The sequence below is a fragment of the Aureobasidium subglaciale genome, assembly GCF_000721755.1.
Source record: "Aureobasidium subglaciale EXF-2481 unplaced genomic scaffold scaffold_33, whole genome shotgun sequence".
Lineage (NCBI taxonomy): Eukaryota > Fungi > Ascomycota > Dothideomycetes > Dothideales > Saccotheciaceae > Aureobasidium > Aureobasidium subglaciale.
Genome location: NW_013566962.1, coordinates 169812 through 185791, shown reverse-complemented (window position 1 = coordinate 185791; position 15980 = coordinate 169812). Strand labels below are relative to the sequence as shown.

Here is a 15980-nt window from a genome sequence, read left to right as displayed (position 1 = left end):
GACATGTAGTTCGAACTTTTTGTGAATGCTCATGGAATTGACGATATGAGAATAGTGTGTCGCAATTCTCCGCGTTGTGACCGTTGTCTCCAAGCAGGCTGTAGGACTGCACAATGACTTTCGGAGCCCCTGACTCTGGAAAATGGAGAGAAACACCACATCCGACTCTCCATAGAACGCACGGTATTCAGGAAGTACTCTGCCTTCTGTCGCATGAGGAAGACAGGGGTGACTGATCCTGAGAAGTGAAAGTCAGGGTGACTCCCGCCTCGCTCAAGACTTGATAATAGCTGTCCAAATGCAGGGAACTTTTTCGACACCAAAGATCACCCTATTCCAAAGATCATCCATTCAGAGCGAGGCTTCCACGGACTTCGGAACGGGGCAGTGCTGTTTCCGAATGATCCTCTGCAGCTCGGTATGCTTCCATTTACTTCGGGGAGGCTTCCGAGATGTTTCGATTTCCACGTGGTCCCACGTCAGGGCTGTGGGGCCCCAGAATGATGTGTCTCCCCTGCCGAGTCGATTGCTCAACGGCTATACTATCCCCAGACCCCAGCTCAAGGGGTGAATATTGGTGTGATGCAGAAGTGTTTTTGAGGTTGTCTAGTGTCCATTGGGAGTTGTGTAGTTCGTTGAAGATGTGAGGACCTCCTGGGTAGTGCCCGGGTTGTTGCGGAATCCTCGCACTCCGAGCATCCACTGCCACGAGGTGGAATTGATCATGAGTCCCAGCAGAAGAAGAGAATGGAAGATCACGCTGAGTGATCCAGCTGAATGATCCAGGCAGCAGGCTCTTGCAGTCTTATAGACCTCTTTCTTTGTTCCCCCTTCTCCTTTCTTTTTTTCTTTTCCATAACTGTTTCTGCAGACTTACTTACCCAAACTCAAAACTTTGCATTCCATCAATCCACTTTTTCATCCTCAACCATGTTTGCTAACATTGTTGCCAGTATACTTGCCCTTTGCGGCCGAGCCCGGAAGGAGGAGCGCGAATTGGTGCCCATGGTGTACTGTGACTTCGGTTGCGGTGTTCACAAGCATGGTCGCACCAACGACGAAGAATCCAAGCCTCTCGAGCGAGTGGAGGCAGTCCTGACCGAGGTGCCTGAAAAGGTGCACGGCAGGTACTGCAAATTCAAGCAAGAGGTACGTACTCATCTCAGTTGCAAGGCCCAAGAGAGGTGTCTGTCAAAAGCGCCTCTGCAAGCCCCAGAGCTTCCCAATTTCCACAAAAGAAACACTCGGAGACCCTGCAAGGCGAGAAACTGGATGTCCACTATGGGCATCCCCCATGAGAATCCACTCTGGGAAAAGCCGATCAGGGACCCTCCGAGGTTGAGGTTCTTACCCGAGCATCAGGTGCAGAAGTACGACGTCGACGGTCCGCCGTTCATCGTCCGACGCTACGAAGACGGGAAAGGGTCTCGGGCTGTAGAGTTTGTGTCCCCGGTCTGCGCTCTATCTAACGGTAGAGTGCATCCCAAGGCCAGGGATCGCACAAACGCGGAAGACAAGTGGTCGACCCACGGACACATGGTAGATTACACCTGACTTTCCCAAACTTCTCCCTTCCTGCACAACAAAGAACACATCGTTTCGTCGTCTCCTTTCACTCGCTTGATGGGATGGTGAAGCTGTTACTCATGCCATGGCTCTATTGAGACCTCATGGTTGGGTGTACTGGCTTTGCTTGACCTGAAGGTGTCTGATTGGTGACTTCGACTTCACCCTTGATCATGGGCACCCCGAAGCTGTTACCTATGCCATGGCTCTATTGAGTTCCTCATGGTTAGGTGTACCTGCTTTGGGGAGTTTCCGAAGCTGTTGCCTGGCCATCGCTCTTTTAAGAGTCCTGATGGCTTGTGCGTACTGGCTCAGGAATGCCTGTGGTCTTGTGGACGAATAGTTCTTGAGTGTGAGTTGGGGCTGTGAGGGATTCGGCTTTGAAGGCAGTCAGTGTGTGGTCATGACATTGTCTGTGGTGAAACCCTCGTTCTTCCCAGGCAGCCCCCCTTTCCTTCACTCTTCTAGCGGCTTCTTGCACTTGGTGGCTTCGTGGTGCCTTGACAGTCTTTTTTGCGGCGAGCGGGTTGTAAGTCTCTCTTCTGTTTTGGGTGCGTATTCTCCTTGTGCGATCTTCACTCCTTCGGGAGATCACTTTGATTCTTTGTCTTTTCGTCGCTCCTTTCCTCTTCTGGGTCGGTCGCTTGGGTGGGTATACAGAAGACAATGTTTAGTTGGCGTGGCCGAGGTGGAGCTGTGGTTTGTGGTTTGTGATTTGACAAGGGGATGTCCGCAGACTCAGCTAACAGAGGCCCCTACCTCCGAGCAGTAAAGCTTCGTAACCAAATCCGAGCAGTAAAGCTTCGTCACTAAATCCGAGGCGCAAATCCCCGTCAACAACCAGAGGCCCATACCTCCGAGCAGAACAAGCGTCGTAACAAAATCCGAGGCGCAAATACCCCCGTTAACAACTATTTTCATTGGTTTCTTGGTTTACAACCAAGGGCTGAAGAAGAGTATCATCTTTCATTGGCAGGGCTATGCCATCTCTCATCTTGGTCGTGGTTCCGGCTTGAGGATACAGACAAAGTCTTGTCTCTTCGGAGTCGAGTCGAGTCAAGATCGACTTCGCAGCTCTCCAGAGAATCCAGAAGAGTCATGACGGCGCGAAGATAGTGTGAGTTGCTCATCTGATCCTGTATATCGCTGATGGTTTACGTGATAGCCATCACCCAGTATCGCTATTCAATTTTACCTCGGGGACAATGCAACGAGGTGAAGTCGAGAGAAACGCAGAAATCTTGCTTCTTTGGGGGGATTTCATGCAGGCCAAGGCTTAGCTATCGTTGTCGTACGGAAGTGTCGGTTCGATGCATGGCAAATTGCAAGACGAGTCCTTGGAGTACAGACATGGACAAGGAGTTGAATTGTAGCTACAGCTTCCTGCTTAAGCGTTGTGCAATGTGAAACAGATGAATTAACAGCAGAACAATCTGTCAAACGAGAGACAGTTAGAATCAAGGTGAAACAAAAGGGCTCTGCGACGTCATTTGGCAAGGGCAGACACGCGGGAAAGGAGACTTTTCAACGGTCTTCGGCTTCGGATGCAGGGGATGAACAGGGACAGAGAAAGTCTACATCAATTCGAACATTCCTTGAATATGGCAATACTTCTGACCACCTCTGCAGCTGTCAACCAGGAGCGAGGTGTCGCGAGTCTCCAACGATACGCACATAGGATTGAGGACAAGGCGGCCGGCATGTTCTATATGCGCCGAGCCGGCGCCATGGCCGCGCGTTGCGACGACTTTGTCGGACAAACAAGTTATTTCGCTATCATGTGGATGCTTGGCTTTGCAGCACTTCAAGTGTGCAATCGAGTCGTGCAAGGCAGTGGCCATGGATTGAGCCTTCAGCCCTGGTAAAGATGGCGTCCAACACGTCAGCGATGCGGTCCGTCCGTCTTATTGACGTGTCTCTCGATTTCTGTTTGTTGATTTCCCATGCCTCTGTCCCTGCTATCTGCCTTGCTACTCACCCAGTAACATTTCGCGATCAAGCAGAGTGGGCTGGGCAGCATCATGTATACGTCCGTTAACATTGGTCGTCCGAGCAGTCGATATAGACTTGGCCTTGCTGCCACCATCCTGTTCCTCATCTCCATCCTGCTGTATACACTTTCTTTTCCTTCCACGCACCATCTCCCTGAACATGTCCCTTCTACTACCGACTCGCATGCGTCTTCTGAATCAACGACATCTGGTTCCCGCCTCTCGTCGGCGCGACCCACATCTTCCTCGAGCGATGCGATTGCCGAATTCCGCAATCAACGAGTGGCCTGCAAAGGACCCAGAGGGAAGCTCATGTCGGAGAGCTACGACGATCAGATCCACCCGACGCATTACAGGAACCTGACCTACCCTCCTCCTCTGAGTGGCTCGTACGAAGCACTTGATCTGGATACGTCCTGGCTCACGGCCGCCGAAAGATACGGCCCGTATGGTCTGGGAGAAGAGGAGGAAAGCTACACAAGAAGTCGAGTCGACTGGTCCAACGTCAACTGGGCAGACCTGCAGAATGCCTGTGTCGAGTCCAACCGAGAACGACTTCCGAGTGCCTACACCTTCAATCATGGCCGCCCGCGCTTCACGTATCGCGACAGATCATGGAAGGAGAAGTGGCTGCCTTCTTCTCTCACCACTCCGACCATCGACTCGAGACCTGCCACTGACTTGTACCACCGTTCGGCCATTGTCATCCGAGTATGGTCCACCTACAAGTACACGCCCGAAGACATGTGGAACTTGAGATCGTTGGTCGCAGAGACCACCCTTGCGACGGGTGGAGAATATGCCGTCTTCCTTCTGGTAGATGTCAAAGATAAGGAGGCGGGAATACACAAGAGCGCAGAAGTATACGACCGCGTCCTCTGCGAGGCAGTTCCGCCCGAGCTCCAGGACATCGCCGTACTTTTCGACGATTCTTTGCTCGAGAGCTGGTATCCTGATGTTGTGGAGCACCTGCCCATCATGCAAATCATGCAGCCCCTGCAGATCTTTGCTCAATTCTATCCAGAGTTCGATCACTACTGGCAGCTGGAAGTCGACTCGCGCTTCTTGGGACACACTGGCAATATGCTCGACAAGTTCGCCGACTTTGCCCGGAAGGAGCCACGCAAGCAAGCGAGAGAAAGAGCATCTTGGGCATACATGGCTGACTACCATGGCTCATATGACGACTTCTTCAGCACTATTGATAACGTGCTTGATGGCGACAGTTCAGTCTGGGCATCTGTCGACATCCACGACATTGATCCCATCGGTCCGCTGCCACCAGTCGAGGACCCGCGCGAAGACCATTTCACCTGGGGTGTGGGCGAAGAGGCCGACCTCATCCTCCTCAATACCCTGGAAGACGCATCACGAGATGAAGACTGGCTGTTCAAAGGCTGGCATCACGGTTTCTCCATGGCCGACAAGTTACCAGTATTCGTCTCAGTCGTCGCTCAAGGTCGCGCAAGCTGGAATCTTCTAAACGCAATCCACCACGCCCAAGCACACACGGGCATGCGCATACCCTCCGAAGCCACACTCCCCAGTTTCGCCCTCTGGCACGGTCTAAAAATCAGCGGCATCCCTCTCCCCGTCTACCAATGGCCGGGCCGCGACCGCCGAGAAATGGAATTCGCCCTCAACGGCGGCGACCTGACCACTTTCCCCGACGCCATTGCTAATGGTCCTGCGCGATACCGAGGAAGTTCCATGGGCTTCTTTACCAATGGTATGAGTTGGCAATGGTGGACTACTCTGCCTGAAGATCTTGCAAATCCATGGTATATCAATGAAGTTGATAATCCGATACTGCCGGACATGCTGTTGAAGGAGGGGGGAAACTTGTATGCGCCGAATATTATGATTCATCCGAGGAAGACTAATGGGAAGAAACCCAAGCATCCTGGACAGGAAGTTCCGGATGAAGATGTTGAGTGACGGGTATCCTTGTGCTGGTTTTCTTCCTTTCCAGGACTCTGGACTTGTTTTTGGCAATCACGACTCACGACTTTGGTTTTTCGTCGTTGTTTTTCCTTGCATTCGATGCTCGCATTCTGCTTATTAGCGCATTTCACTTTTTCGTTTATTGGCGAGCGGACGATATTAGAGAGCACCCTGTTGGGTAGGTTGTAGAAGGAGCACTGGTTTTGGACTTCCACTTGCATAGTTTTGGGTAGTATACAGCTAGCTCGAGTGAGCAAAATGATGTTGTAATATCTCGCAACAGACGCCTTGTTTTTTTTTTCCCATGCAGTTCTCGTGATATGCTTTTTCTAGTCTATAATGTACATGTGTGAACTACTTCTTGGTACATCTTGGAATGTGATGCAATTGCAAAAGTTGAGAAAGTGTTTTTGAACGCCTTTGTCCCTTGTCTAAACGTTTAACAAAAGCCCCAAGGAAGGGAGAGTAGATGGAGACGAAGATCTCGAGAGGCGTTGTGTAGATCCAAAAGAATGCCAGTGCCACGAATAAGCCAAAAGATCCCGAGTTTGAGAGCCAGACTTAGTCTTCCAGAGAACGAGTCCAAACGACCCCATTGGACTAGAAGGCGAAGAATGTCTAGTAAACAGTCGCCAACTTACTCCTCCTCCTCAACATCGGCCCAAAGAAATAAAGAATATAAACCAACGCCACAATCGTAAGCGACACAAAAGCCAACGTCGCAAACGCCCAAGTCGAACTCATATTCTCAAACATGGCAACACCAGCATGACACATGGCCGCCGCGATCAAGAAACTCGGAATCAGGAATGCCGCAACCGCTGATCCTGCAACATTACTATACGTATCGCCGAGATAGTTGAGCATGCCTAGCCAGAGTAAAGGATCGCAGAATCCTAGGACGCCACCAGCGACGATGGGGGACCAGTATGATGTTTTTCCATTCGAGGTAAAGGCGAACCAGAAGAGTGTTATGGGGAATAACCAGACGGTGACTAGAGAAGTGAGGAAACGGGCCTCTGGACGCTGTTTTCCGTGCTTTAGGCGATCTTTGCGGAAGAGGTAGGTTTGAACGGGGATGAAGATGAACATGCAAGTCACGCCGACGCAGAAGTTTAGGTAGGAAAGAGAGGCTCCGACGTAGCTGAGTCCGTTGTTGTCGACAAAGACTGCAAAGACGCCGTCGAGGTAGAGGAAGAGAAGACCATAGGCGAATCCGTTATAGAAGCCGAGGAAGATTACGATAGGTTCGGTGAACATGATGCGGAGGGCCATTGTCAAGACGAAGCGGATTTCTTGGAAGACGTTCACTTTGGTCAGTTCTTCGGCAATGACCTTTGCGTTGGGGTCGTCGACGTTGCGTTTCTTGACTGCTCTTGCGATGACCACGGATGGAAGGGTCTCGGGCATAAAGCACATTCCGAGGGCAAAGGCACAGCCGAAGATGATATTCATGTAGAAGACTGATGATTCATGTTAGCAGGCTTGTGTAAGGAGCAAAGAGGGATTGATGCGTACTCCAGCGCCAGCCCATGCTTGAGTTAATGCCGATCCATTCACCAATAGGCGAACCCAGACTCGCTCCATAGTTGGAAGAAAGCACAAACAGAGCCATCGGTTGACCTGCACCATCCTCGGCCTGCAAAAGAATCGTAAGCATGGTAATCTGGCTTGACAGTGATTCAATGAAAACATACACCAAACAGATCAATAATAGTTCCTGCGACATTCGACAGCGCAGTAGATCCAGCAACACCAGACAAAAAGCAAAAGATGATCAACATGGGCAGATTATACGCCAAAGCACATCCAATGTTGAAGATGGCGTAAACCAAGATCGATCCAACGTAAACCCACTTGCGACCTCCGAGATCCGAGAGCGGTCCCAAGAAAACAGGTCCAACAGCAGTTCCAATAATAAACATCGATTGTCCCAGTGTAACAACCTGTGTCGTGCTAGGAAACCTTGCCTGGATAAATGTCTCTACAGACACATACATGGTAGATGTCATGATAACGTAGACCTGAAGAAGACAGTATACGGTGATGACGAACCATTTCTTCGTCAGGGACCAGTGCATGGGATGTGCGGCGTCGGTTTCCTTGATCTTTTCCAATACATCCAGTGGGGTTGTGCCAGAAGCTCTACGTGCCTCTAGATCTGATTGAAGAGGTTCACTGCCATGAGCAGAAGATGGTGATGATCCACTCTTCTTCTCCTGTCCCGCCAGCATATCGGCCATGTTTCCTCAAGTCTGTTATGCACACCCAGAATTTCGCCAGTAAGAGATGCAAAATTTCCTTTACCGTTGCTATCCGAGCGCAGACCAGAGAAAAGTCCAAAAGTTGGTTATTGGTGAGTTGTTACTGCTAGAGATGAAGGCTCAAGAGACCAGTCATTCGAGAGGGAGTCGTCCTTGTTGTTTCGCGTGCACGCACAGATGAGCGGATTGCCCGGTTGACAAGGACTACAAAATTCATTATTTCTTTCGCTTCGGGATGGGATAATGGAAACGGGAACCCTGAATATGACGACGTTGGGTTTGGGCCAAGCCGAGGCTTGAGCGCGCCATCAATTGCTTGACGTAAAATCTTATATTTTCCAAGTCAATTGAGACCGGATGTGTCGCGATAGACTGGTGCATGAATACTGTGTCTGATGCGACACACAAGCTGCAGTCTCACAGGACATAACAGGATTCTGATAGCTTTCGTCTGTGAAGTTGTGGTGATAGTAAATCGAGATGCTCAATAGCGAGCTGTCAACTGCCAAGGCCGAGCTTTGCGAGATGGTCTGAACTCTGTCTGACAATTTTCTTTTTCGTTTCGTCAAAACCTGAAGTCGGAAGGCCTGACGTGAACTGCTAAGGGAAGGGGATTTGTTTGGAGTATGTTTCATTGCTTGTGCACCTTCTATATACTATCAACTAAGCTCGCTCTCTACAACAACTGCTTACTCCAGCTCGGCCTCATCCATGTTGCGAATGAACAAGGAGAACCACTGAACAGTGTTGACGTGGTTCTTGATAGAGACTCTCTCGTCGACAGTGTGGATGTTGCCCAGACCGCTTGACTCGCCATCGTAACCGGGAGCGAAACGGAAGATGTTGCGAGACAGGTCCCAGTAGTACTTGGTGTCAGTGTTGCCAGTCATGATACCAGGAGCGACAATGACCTCGCTGCCGTACAGAGCACGGATTGAGCCAGAAAGGACGCTGTAGGCAGTCTCACCTTCGACCGAGGTAGGTGTGACAGGAGCAGGCTCGAGAACGTGCTCGAAGGCGGTGAGCGAGATGGAAGAGGGAGCCTCGGTGGTGTTGTCGAAAGAGTGCAAAGCGAGGCCGTACTTCTTTGCAACCTCTTTGGCAAGACCAGCGATCTTGGCGTGAGCATCAGCAGGGTGCTCGCCGACGTTGATGCGGTGGTTGACAATAGCTTGGACGCGCTCAGGAAGAGCGTTGACCTTGACACCTCCACCAATGACATCGACAGCGATGGAAGTCTGCATCAAGTACTGGATGGCAGGGCCTGCCTTGGCAGCCTCAGCTGCGAGCTGATCAGGCTTTGCCTTGCATTGACCCTGGGCCTTGTCAAGCAGCTTTCCGAGCTTCTTGGGGAATTCAGTTGCGTGCTCAGCACCACAGTAAAGCTGGCTGAGGTAGGGATTCTTTCCATCAAGATGGAGAGGGTACTTGTCTGCTTCGATCAAAGTGATGAGCTCACTCATGACACCAATAGCGGTGTGGTCTGGGGGAATAGAGGAATGGCCGCCAGGCATGCGGATGGTGATCACAACATCGGTGTAGCCCTTCTCGGCGACACCGGGAGTAGCCATAGTAACACCCCACTCATCAGAGATGCCAGCACCCTCATCTACGATAACAGCAAGGGAGTCGGGACCGTAGCGTTCAAGGATGAAAGGAGCAAGAGTCCCTGCACCCTGGCCACCACTGATCTCCTCGTCAAAGCCGAAGGAGAGGAGCACAGTTCTGGCGGGTGTGAAGCCAGCGTCAAGCAAGAACTCGACGGACTCGAGGATGGCAATAAGCTGGTTCTTACAGTCGGAAGAACCGCGGCCCCAGATCTCCTTGCCATCAAAGTAGCCAGACCATGGAGGGTGTGTCCAAGCATCAAGAGTAGCGTCAGGAACAGGTACAGTGTCTTGATGAGCCATGAGCAGAGTTGGCTTCAGCTTAGCATCTGAGCCTTGCCAAGTGTAGACAAGACCGTGAGTGTTGACCTTCTCGACCTTGAGGTGTTCGTAGACAAGAGGGAAGGTCTCCTCTAGGTACTCGTGGAAAGGGTAGAAAACTTCCCAGCGCTTGTCCTTGCCGACGGCGCCCAGATCATCGAATGATTGAGTGTCGATCTGAACAGCGCCAGCAAGGCGCTGAATAGATGAGTTCAAGAAAGTAGAAGACTTGAGGTAGGCATCCATGTTGACCAGCTGGTCACTTTGCTGGCTGGGCACAAGTGGCTCAACCTGGGGACATTGCGATTTCTGGTGGTGATGGTGCTTGCCATGCTTTCCATGGTGCTTCAAGGGAAGCTGGGGAAGGACGAAAGTCCAGTGAAGGAGAGCAACAAGAGCCGCACAGGATGTGATCTAGGTACAAAAGTCAATGGCATGGTCTTCACCAAAGAGCAGCTGAGTGCAGTGACATACAAGCTTGATTGTTCCCCAGCGCGAGCTCTTCTTTGCTTGTGCACGCTGCTCAGAGATGTCGTTAACGACCGGGAGTGTCCCGATGAGTTGTTGCTTCTCATCCATCTTGTCAATTGGTAAACAAAGGTTGAGGAAGGAAAGGATTAAGCATTGGAAAGCAGCAGTGGCTGTGTACCTTATATCATCATCCTCCCCGCAAATGGCACGACCTTCTGCTTTCGCTCAAGGACGGCTCAGACGGGTTGAAGATAGGCCAGCGATAATAGCCGAAGTCGCCGATCGCATGGTGGGGAAGCCAACTGCAAACGATCGATCCTTCAGCAGGAGGATTGTACTTCAGCATGTCACTCACAGCAGGACAAGACGACTATTCGATGGGAAATTCAGCAGAACTACAATAAATAGACAAACACGTTCTCATGCTCGATGTTGTTCTACTCTGAGGCAGTACAAGTCGCTGCTGTTATGGCTGGAGCTGGTTGCAAGAGCTTCCGATGGCGTCATACCCAGCAGCATCCTTCCTCCAAGCTCTACTTCGACAACAGCGACAAATCTTCAACCGGTGATCCTAACGACTCGTATCCGAGGACCTTCTCTGACACCTGATGCTGATAAGCGAGCTCTCGATTGGGTCATAATGTTTAATGTTGATCGAGATATCATTGGCCCCGTCTGGTCGAGCAACACATGGAGTAGATGACCAAATGAGCATTGTGCATTTCCACAGCTGCGAATCAGCCGTTCCAACCAGCCGGCTGCTTGACCAGGTCGACAAATTTGTAGTCCATGTATGGCTCTTTCACCATCAAATTCGGCTGACGCACGGCAACCTGGATCTTCAATAAGGGTATCTGTAGAAGTGCAAGCCTGAAAGATTCGCCCGCCTCAAGTGTCCGCCGCTTTCGAATAGACCCCCATAGCGCAAATCTAACCAGAAGTACCGTTGTCCTCCGCATTGCGAGTGTCTGTAGGGGAAGGAGAAACATAAGCAAATCACAACTGACTTCAAGATCTAGAATCTCGAAGGTCACCGTCTTCAGGTTCGTCCAACAGATACTGCCAGTGAACACAAGGAAGGATTCTTGTGCATTTCCAAGGAAGGACTTCCTATACCACTCTGATTTGACGTGACGGATCAAGGCTTGGTTGCGACCGATCATCTTGAAGAATTCAAGACGATTGCGGCTGTCGTGGTCGTCGAATGAAAAGACATTGTTTCCGTACAGAACAAGAGACGATTCGTAATGTATCTGTCGATTGCTCTTCAACAAGTTGACGACTGGCGCAGATCCAGCCGCAGGCGTAGAGAAAAAGTCGTAAGGATGCAATGTCACCCATTTTCCCCAGCACTTTCTCCGCGTCCGCTGAGGGCTAGCATTGATGTGGATGCTATGACCAGGATAAGTGAGCAGTAGGAGGTAGATCATGTCCCGGATCTCCTGTGGAAGTCCCAAGAACTTGAAGACACCTTGGCTCGTGTGCTTGGGTGAGATTTTCCTCCTGAGATTCGTCCTCTTGTTACGCCTGCCTCGATGAGGCGTATTGTTCCAGTGTTCGGCCGCGGCCACCTTCGATGGCAGCAAGCCCATATCCAGAGGCACGTTGCGATGAATGTCGATTGAGCAAGGTATGACTCCTTGAGAGTTTATATTGAGGAAAGCCGCTCTCCGATATTGACGGGATTTCGAAAAGTCTCTACGAGCACGGGAGTGAGCAAGTTTAGCCTGTAGCAACTGCAACCATGGACGTGGCGAGCTTTTGAGCAAGAACAGGCTCGACAAGCATTGCCCGTCCCATCTGACCGTGTAATGATCACCTTCTGAAAAGTCTTGTCTTTCTGAAAGGACATTCCGTTCTGCTGCAGCTTTGATGGTGAGCTGGCCCGAGTCGAACATTATGTTGCGGAGAACGTTGAGGAGCTTGTAGATGAATACTCGAACGAGTCCATGTCATAGAAGATTAAATATCGTAAAGTCTAGTATATATCAAGCAATCAGCAGCCAGGCTGTACCGCCCATCAAGAACAAAAGAATGACTGCGGTGATGGCGCCAGCACCAGCCTTGTCGCCCGTAGTTATCGGCGTCAAATGAATCGCCTGACCGCCTTCTGAAGACGTACCACTCGAGCCAGTACCCGCGTTAGGGTCGCTCTTGCTGGTGCCGCCGGAGACCGAGGTATACGGCGGTTTGAGAGAGACAACATTCATCATGTTCGCCTGAATGACACCTAACGCGCACATCTGTTCTCCAACACCATATGTGCCGTCCCATGTTGTACTGTTCCATCTGCGCCCGCAGGTCACAGAGTCAGATCCGCCGTCGCACTGTCCAGCAGCGCCTTTGGCGGAGGGTGCGAGAAGATTGAAGATTCTATCGTGATATTTTGGCACAAGTTGTGCGGTCACGGCCATCCATTGCGATAGATGGGCTTTGAAGGAGCGTTGATCGTTATTGCAGTTTCCGAGAGGCTCGCAAGTCGTCTCAACCATGATATTCGGGCCCATGCCCTCGGGGAAGAATGTGGCGGTAGTCGTGTTTAGCATACCGTCGATGCGGGTTAGCCAGGCTTCGTCTTCAGTCTGCGGGATTGTGTCAGTCAAGTATGCGCGAACTCGGTCTGAGGAAACATACATGGTTGTACATGTAGGAGAAGCCAGATAGGAAGACACCATATGTGTAGGACCATTGCTCTTTGCTACCGTCGGAACAGTTGTTTGTCGTACTCGCACCGTCGAGGATAACGTAGTCTTTTGCATCCCACAAGGCCGAGTCCTCGTACCAATCCCATACCTTGTTGGCCCAGTCGATATATGTTTGATTACCAGTGTAGCGACCAAGGCGAGCGGCAAGATGAAAAAGACCTCCGTTGGAGATAGCGTTCTTGTAGTTGTAGCCGACATTGAAAGAGAAGATCTGCCAGCGAAGGCCTCCGCCGCAGGTATCAGGGTCCCATCGTTCGGTTTGTTCGTTGAAGACAGCTTGTGCCAGTGCCAACCAGGAGGGAGAACCATCCGGAGGGTTCTCGAATCCGACCTCAGCGGCCGTCATTGCTGCGAATGCCCAGAAGACTTGATCGTCGTTCCCCTAACTCTGTCAGCATGCTTGAACTCAAGCTATGTGTAGTCCGTTCCTTACCAAGCTCTTTGTCTGATTGGCGGGCATGTAGTCGTTATTGTCGCCAATCTGGTGTAGCAACGCTTGCTTGACCTCGGTGTTGTATGTTGTGTCTCCAGTGTAGTACCAGTATTCCACCATCTCTCCAAACATAGCACCAGCTTCCCACCAGTAGTATGGGGCTGGGAGATTTCCCGGGACATCTCCTGTGTTGTTGCCGGTGTAGTACTTCATCAATCCGTGTGCGACTTGCGACGAGACCTCCCTGATTGAGGCTGTGGACAACAATGGTCAGCCAGGTCATCTCACGGGATGTCCAGAAGTGCTTTACTTACCTGCACTGGTTGTGTCTAGCGTCAAAGCGCTAGTATAGGTTGTGCAGAGACATAGTAATACTGCTTGCAATAGCCGTTGCGGTAATGTTGAATGTGCCATAATGGCACTGTAAAGAATGTATGGGGTAAGTAGCGAAGGGAAGAGAAGGAGAAGGCAGATCAGGGACAGGAACAAGAACGAGGTTGCGGCACTACTGTGTTACTATACTTACTCGCTTTAGATCTTTGACTTATGATGATTGACACGCGCCATACGGCAAGCTTTGGTACCCAGAGTTCGCCATCACCCCCAAGCAGGCATAAGGCTGCACCGCCCTGCAACAAGCGTTTCGGACCACGCATGCCAAAACGGTGTGTGTTCCTGGTGTGTTTTCTGGGCCACGCGGCAGCCTCTTCCGGTGTGAAATTGCCATGGAAGCTTTCGAGTCGTGGCCTTCATGTTCAAGCCTCGTCAGGGGTTGAAGAAGTCAAACGACCTCCTGAGATTTTGGCTTTGTCGACTGGCCTGATTCGCTGATCTCACACCCCACCACTTATCTATACGGATGGTAATCATGAGTTGACAATGATCTGTTCGATAATAACGAGATGGTCGTTCAGGAACCAGCTGCAAGAAGCTGAAACGATCCATTCCGGGCCCGTGCACAAGATCAACACTCATCTCGGACGTCTTGAATCCACTGCCGACTCCGCCACAACGACTATCTCCTGCCCCGTATTCTCGTACGGTCGAGAGCCATGTAATATGCAGGAGATTACCTTATTCTAACTAGACGAGACTACAGGAGATGGTGCCCGAGGGCCTACAGATGCTGCTTATAAGGTATTGAACCGCCCGCCATGGAGAATGCTGGCCAGACTTGACTGTTCTATTGATTCGCGTACACATACGACGACTTTCTCCTTAGTAGATGATCGATTCAACCTGAGAACCTTTCTTGACAATCCAGCGCAAACAACACCTCATAATACAATGAAAAGACCAAGATCTAGAAAGAAAAAAAAAAGGTCTGAAAGTTTGACGTGCTCAGCTCAGGATCGCAAGAACGCGCTCTATCGCCTATACGCTCACTTTGGCAATGGAATGGTCGCATAGCTTGCCATGGCTTTTTTGTTGGCCTCCGGTGTCATAACCTTCCCATCACCAATGTATTTCGCCAAGAGCTTGAAGTAGTTGACGTAAAATGCAGGAGTGAAGGTGTTGACAAACTTGGCTTGCTTGTCGGTCGGGTTGGAGAACGTATGAGGAGCTCTTATGGGCACAACAACGTAATCGCCAGCGTGTGCATCGATTGTCTTTGTCGGCTCTGATGCTGTAGATGTGTACCAGGTAAATCTGATGGTGCCTTCCGTTACTGAACTAAGTCAGCAAGGGGATGCCTTTGCATGAGTCCAAGCAAAAGATGTCTCACCGAGGAAGGTTTCATCATGCATCTCATGCCAGTGAGGAGGTGGACCGGGAGTGTTGGCCGGGACAGTCAACTCTACAGTACCAATTCGATTGTCTGTTTGTGAATCGATCGTAAGTAATGCGCAAAGTGGTTATGTTAACTTTGAGATTACTTGCCTGTTCTCGAGCCATCTTCCATAATTCTGATAGTCATTTGACCTAGAGCAAATATCTCGCCTTCTGTTGCAGGGACGAAGGTGATGGGCACCTGCGGAATCTCGCCTGATACATCAGGTCCTTCTGCTTCAATGTTGGCCATCTTGGGTTCTTGGAAATCGAGTCGTGCGATTATGAAACTCTTTATATTGTAGGTAAGGTGGAACTCGCAAGGTCTGGAACCTCGTCGCGCGGCGGTCGGCTCAGTCGAAAGTGTCAGCATCACCGGTTAGCATCCTCTCTAGATTCCGCTGTCCCCCGCTCTCCTCAAGCTTGAGCTTGAGCGGGACAACGTTGCGCCTGCCATTCATGTCGAAATCTCGAATACAGTACCTGTCTGTCGGACTACACTTCTCGAAAGATATTATTGCGAAGAACCAATGATAGCCACCGCGTCTTCTGTATGGCCCGCCCGACTGCGTCCACGCCGTGAGTGGTAAAGTCTGTCTCACGCGCAGTCGGCCCACGCTCAGCATCATGCTTGGATCAGAATAACATTGCAAATATCAGGACATCACGCAAGCCTCTTCAGTGTGTTGTATCGGCGGCTGCTATTCAGGTTGTATCTTATCAAGGTTGATCGCGATTACTGCTTTGAGTATGGCCACCTCGGCGTAGGCCAAACCCCGCACCTGCTCCTGCGACCACCATCACGAGGACTCTATGATAAGGATGGCCTCGACCGAGACCAGCCGTCTGTAGCCGATGATAGCTATTACTCCTGAGAGGTAGATATCAGTATGCCATCTCCTCGACTG

At 50.8% G+C, this 15980-nt stretch overlaps 6 protein-coding genes across 6 annotated transcripts; 2 read left to right on the top strand and 4 right to left on the bottom strand.

Moving 5' to 3' along the window:
• The first annotated feature begins 330 nt into the window (after positions 1 to 330).
• Positions 331 to 1761, top strand: AUEXF2481DRAFT_517934 (uncharacterized protein). Its single transcript, XM_013484148.1, has one exon. It carries the CDS (start codon positions 778 to 780, stop codon positions 1552 to 1554), a length of 777 nt encoding a protein of 258 aa, XP_013339602.1. The 5' UTR covers positions 331 to 777; the 3' UTR covers positions 1555 to 1761.
• A 1826-nt stretch (positions 1762 to 3587) lies between these two features.
• Positions 3588 to 5495, top strand: AUEXF2481DRAFT_48449 (uncharacterized protein; the record flags this gene model as incomplete). Its single annotated transcript, XM_013484112.1, has 2 exons — positions 3588 to 3781; positions 3809 to 5495. 2 exons carry the CDS (start codon positions 3588 to 3590, stop codon positions 5493 to 5495), a joined length of 1881 nt encoding a protein of 626 aa, XP_013339566.1.
• A 403-nt stretch (positions 5496 to 5898) lies between these two features.
• Positions 5899 to 7950, bottom strand: AUEXF2481DRAFT_102269 (uncharacterized protein). Its single transcript, XM_013484147.1, has 3 exons — positions 7199 to 7950; positions 7020 to 7140; positions 5899 to 6964 (listed from the first exon to the last, which is right to left on the bottom strand). Exons 1-3 carry the CDS (start codon positions 7742 to 7744, stop codon positions 6120 to 6122), a joined length of 1512 nt encoding a protein of 503 aa, XP_013339601.1. The 5' UTR covers positions 7745 to 7950; the 3' UTR covers positions 5899 to 6119.
• Positions 7951 to 8235: 285 nt separating this feature from the next.
• On the bottom strand, positions 8236 to 10394 carry AUEXF2481DRAFT_92470 (uncharacterized protein). The gene is made up of 2 exons (XM_013484146.1): positions 10168 to 10394; positions 8236 to 10107 (listed from the first exon to the last, which is right to left on the bottom strand). The coding sequence occupies exons 1-2, from the start codon at positions 10270 to 10272 to the stop codon at positions 8455 to 8457; spliced, it is 1758 nt and encodes a 585-aa protein (XP_013339600.1). The 5' UTR covers positions 10273 to 10394; the 3' UTR covers positions 8236 to 8454.
• A 1758-nt stretch (positions 10395 to 12152) lies between these two features.
• On the bottom strand, positions 12153 to 13716 carry AUEXF2481DRAFT_33423 (glycoside hydrolase family 76 protein; the record flags this gene model as incomplete). Its single annotated transcript, XM_013484090.1, has 4 exons — positions 12153 to 12746; positions 12799 to 13251; positions 13303 to 13556; positions 13617 to 13716. The coding sequence occupies 4 exons, from the start codon at positions 13714 to 13716 to the stop codon at positions 12153 to 12155; spliced, it is 1401 nt and encodes a 466-aa protein (XP_013339544.1).
• Positions 13717 to 14249: 533 nt separating this feature from the next.
• On the bottom strand, positions 14250 to 15708 carry AUEXF2481DRAFT_44505 (uncharacterized protein). The gene is made up of 3 exons (XM_013484110.1): positions 15184 to 15708; positions 15029 to 15121; positions 14250 to 14971 (listed from the first exon to the last, which is right to left on the bottom strand). The coding sequence occupies exons 1-3, from the start codon at positions 15323 to 15325 to the stop codon at positions 14685 to 14687; spliced, it is 522 nt and encodes a 173-aa protein (XP_013339564.1). The 5' UTR covers positions 15326 to 15708; the 3' UTR covers positions 14250 to 14684.
• Positions 15709 to 15980: the final 272 nt, after the last annotated feature.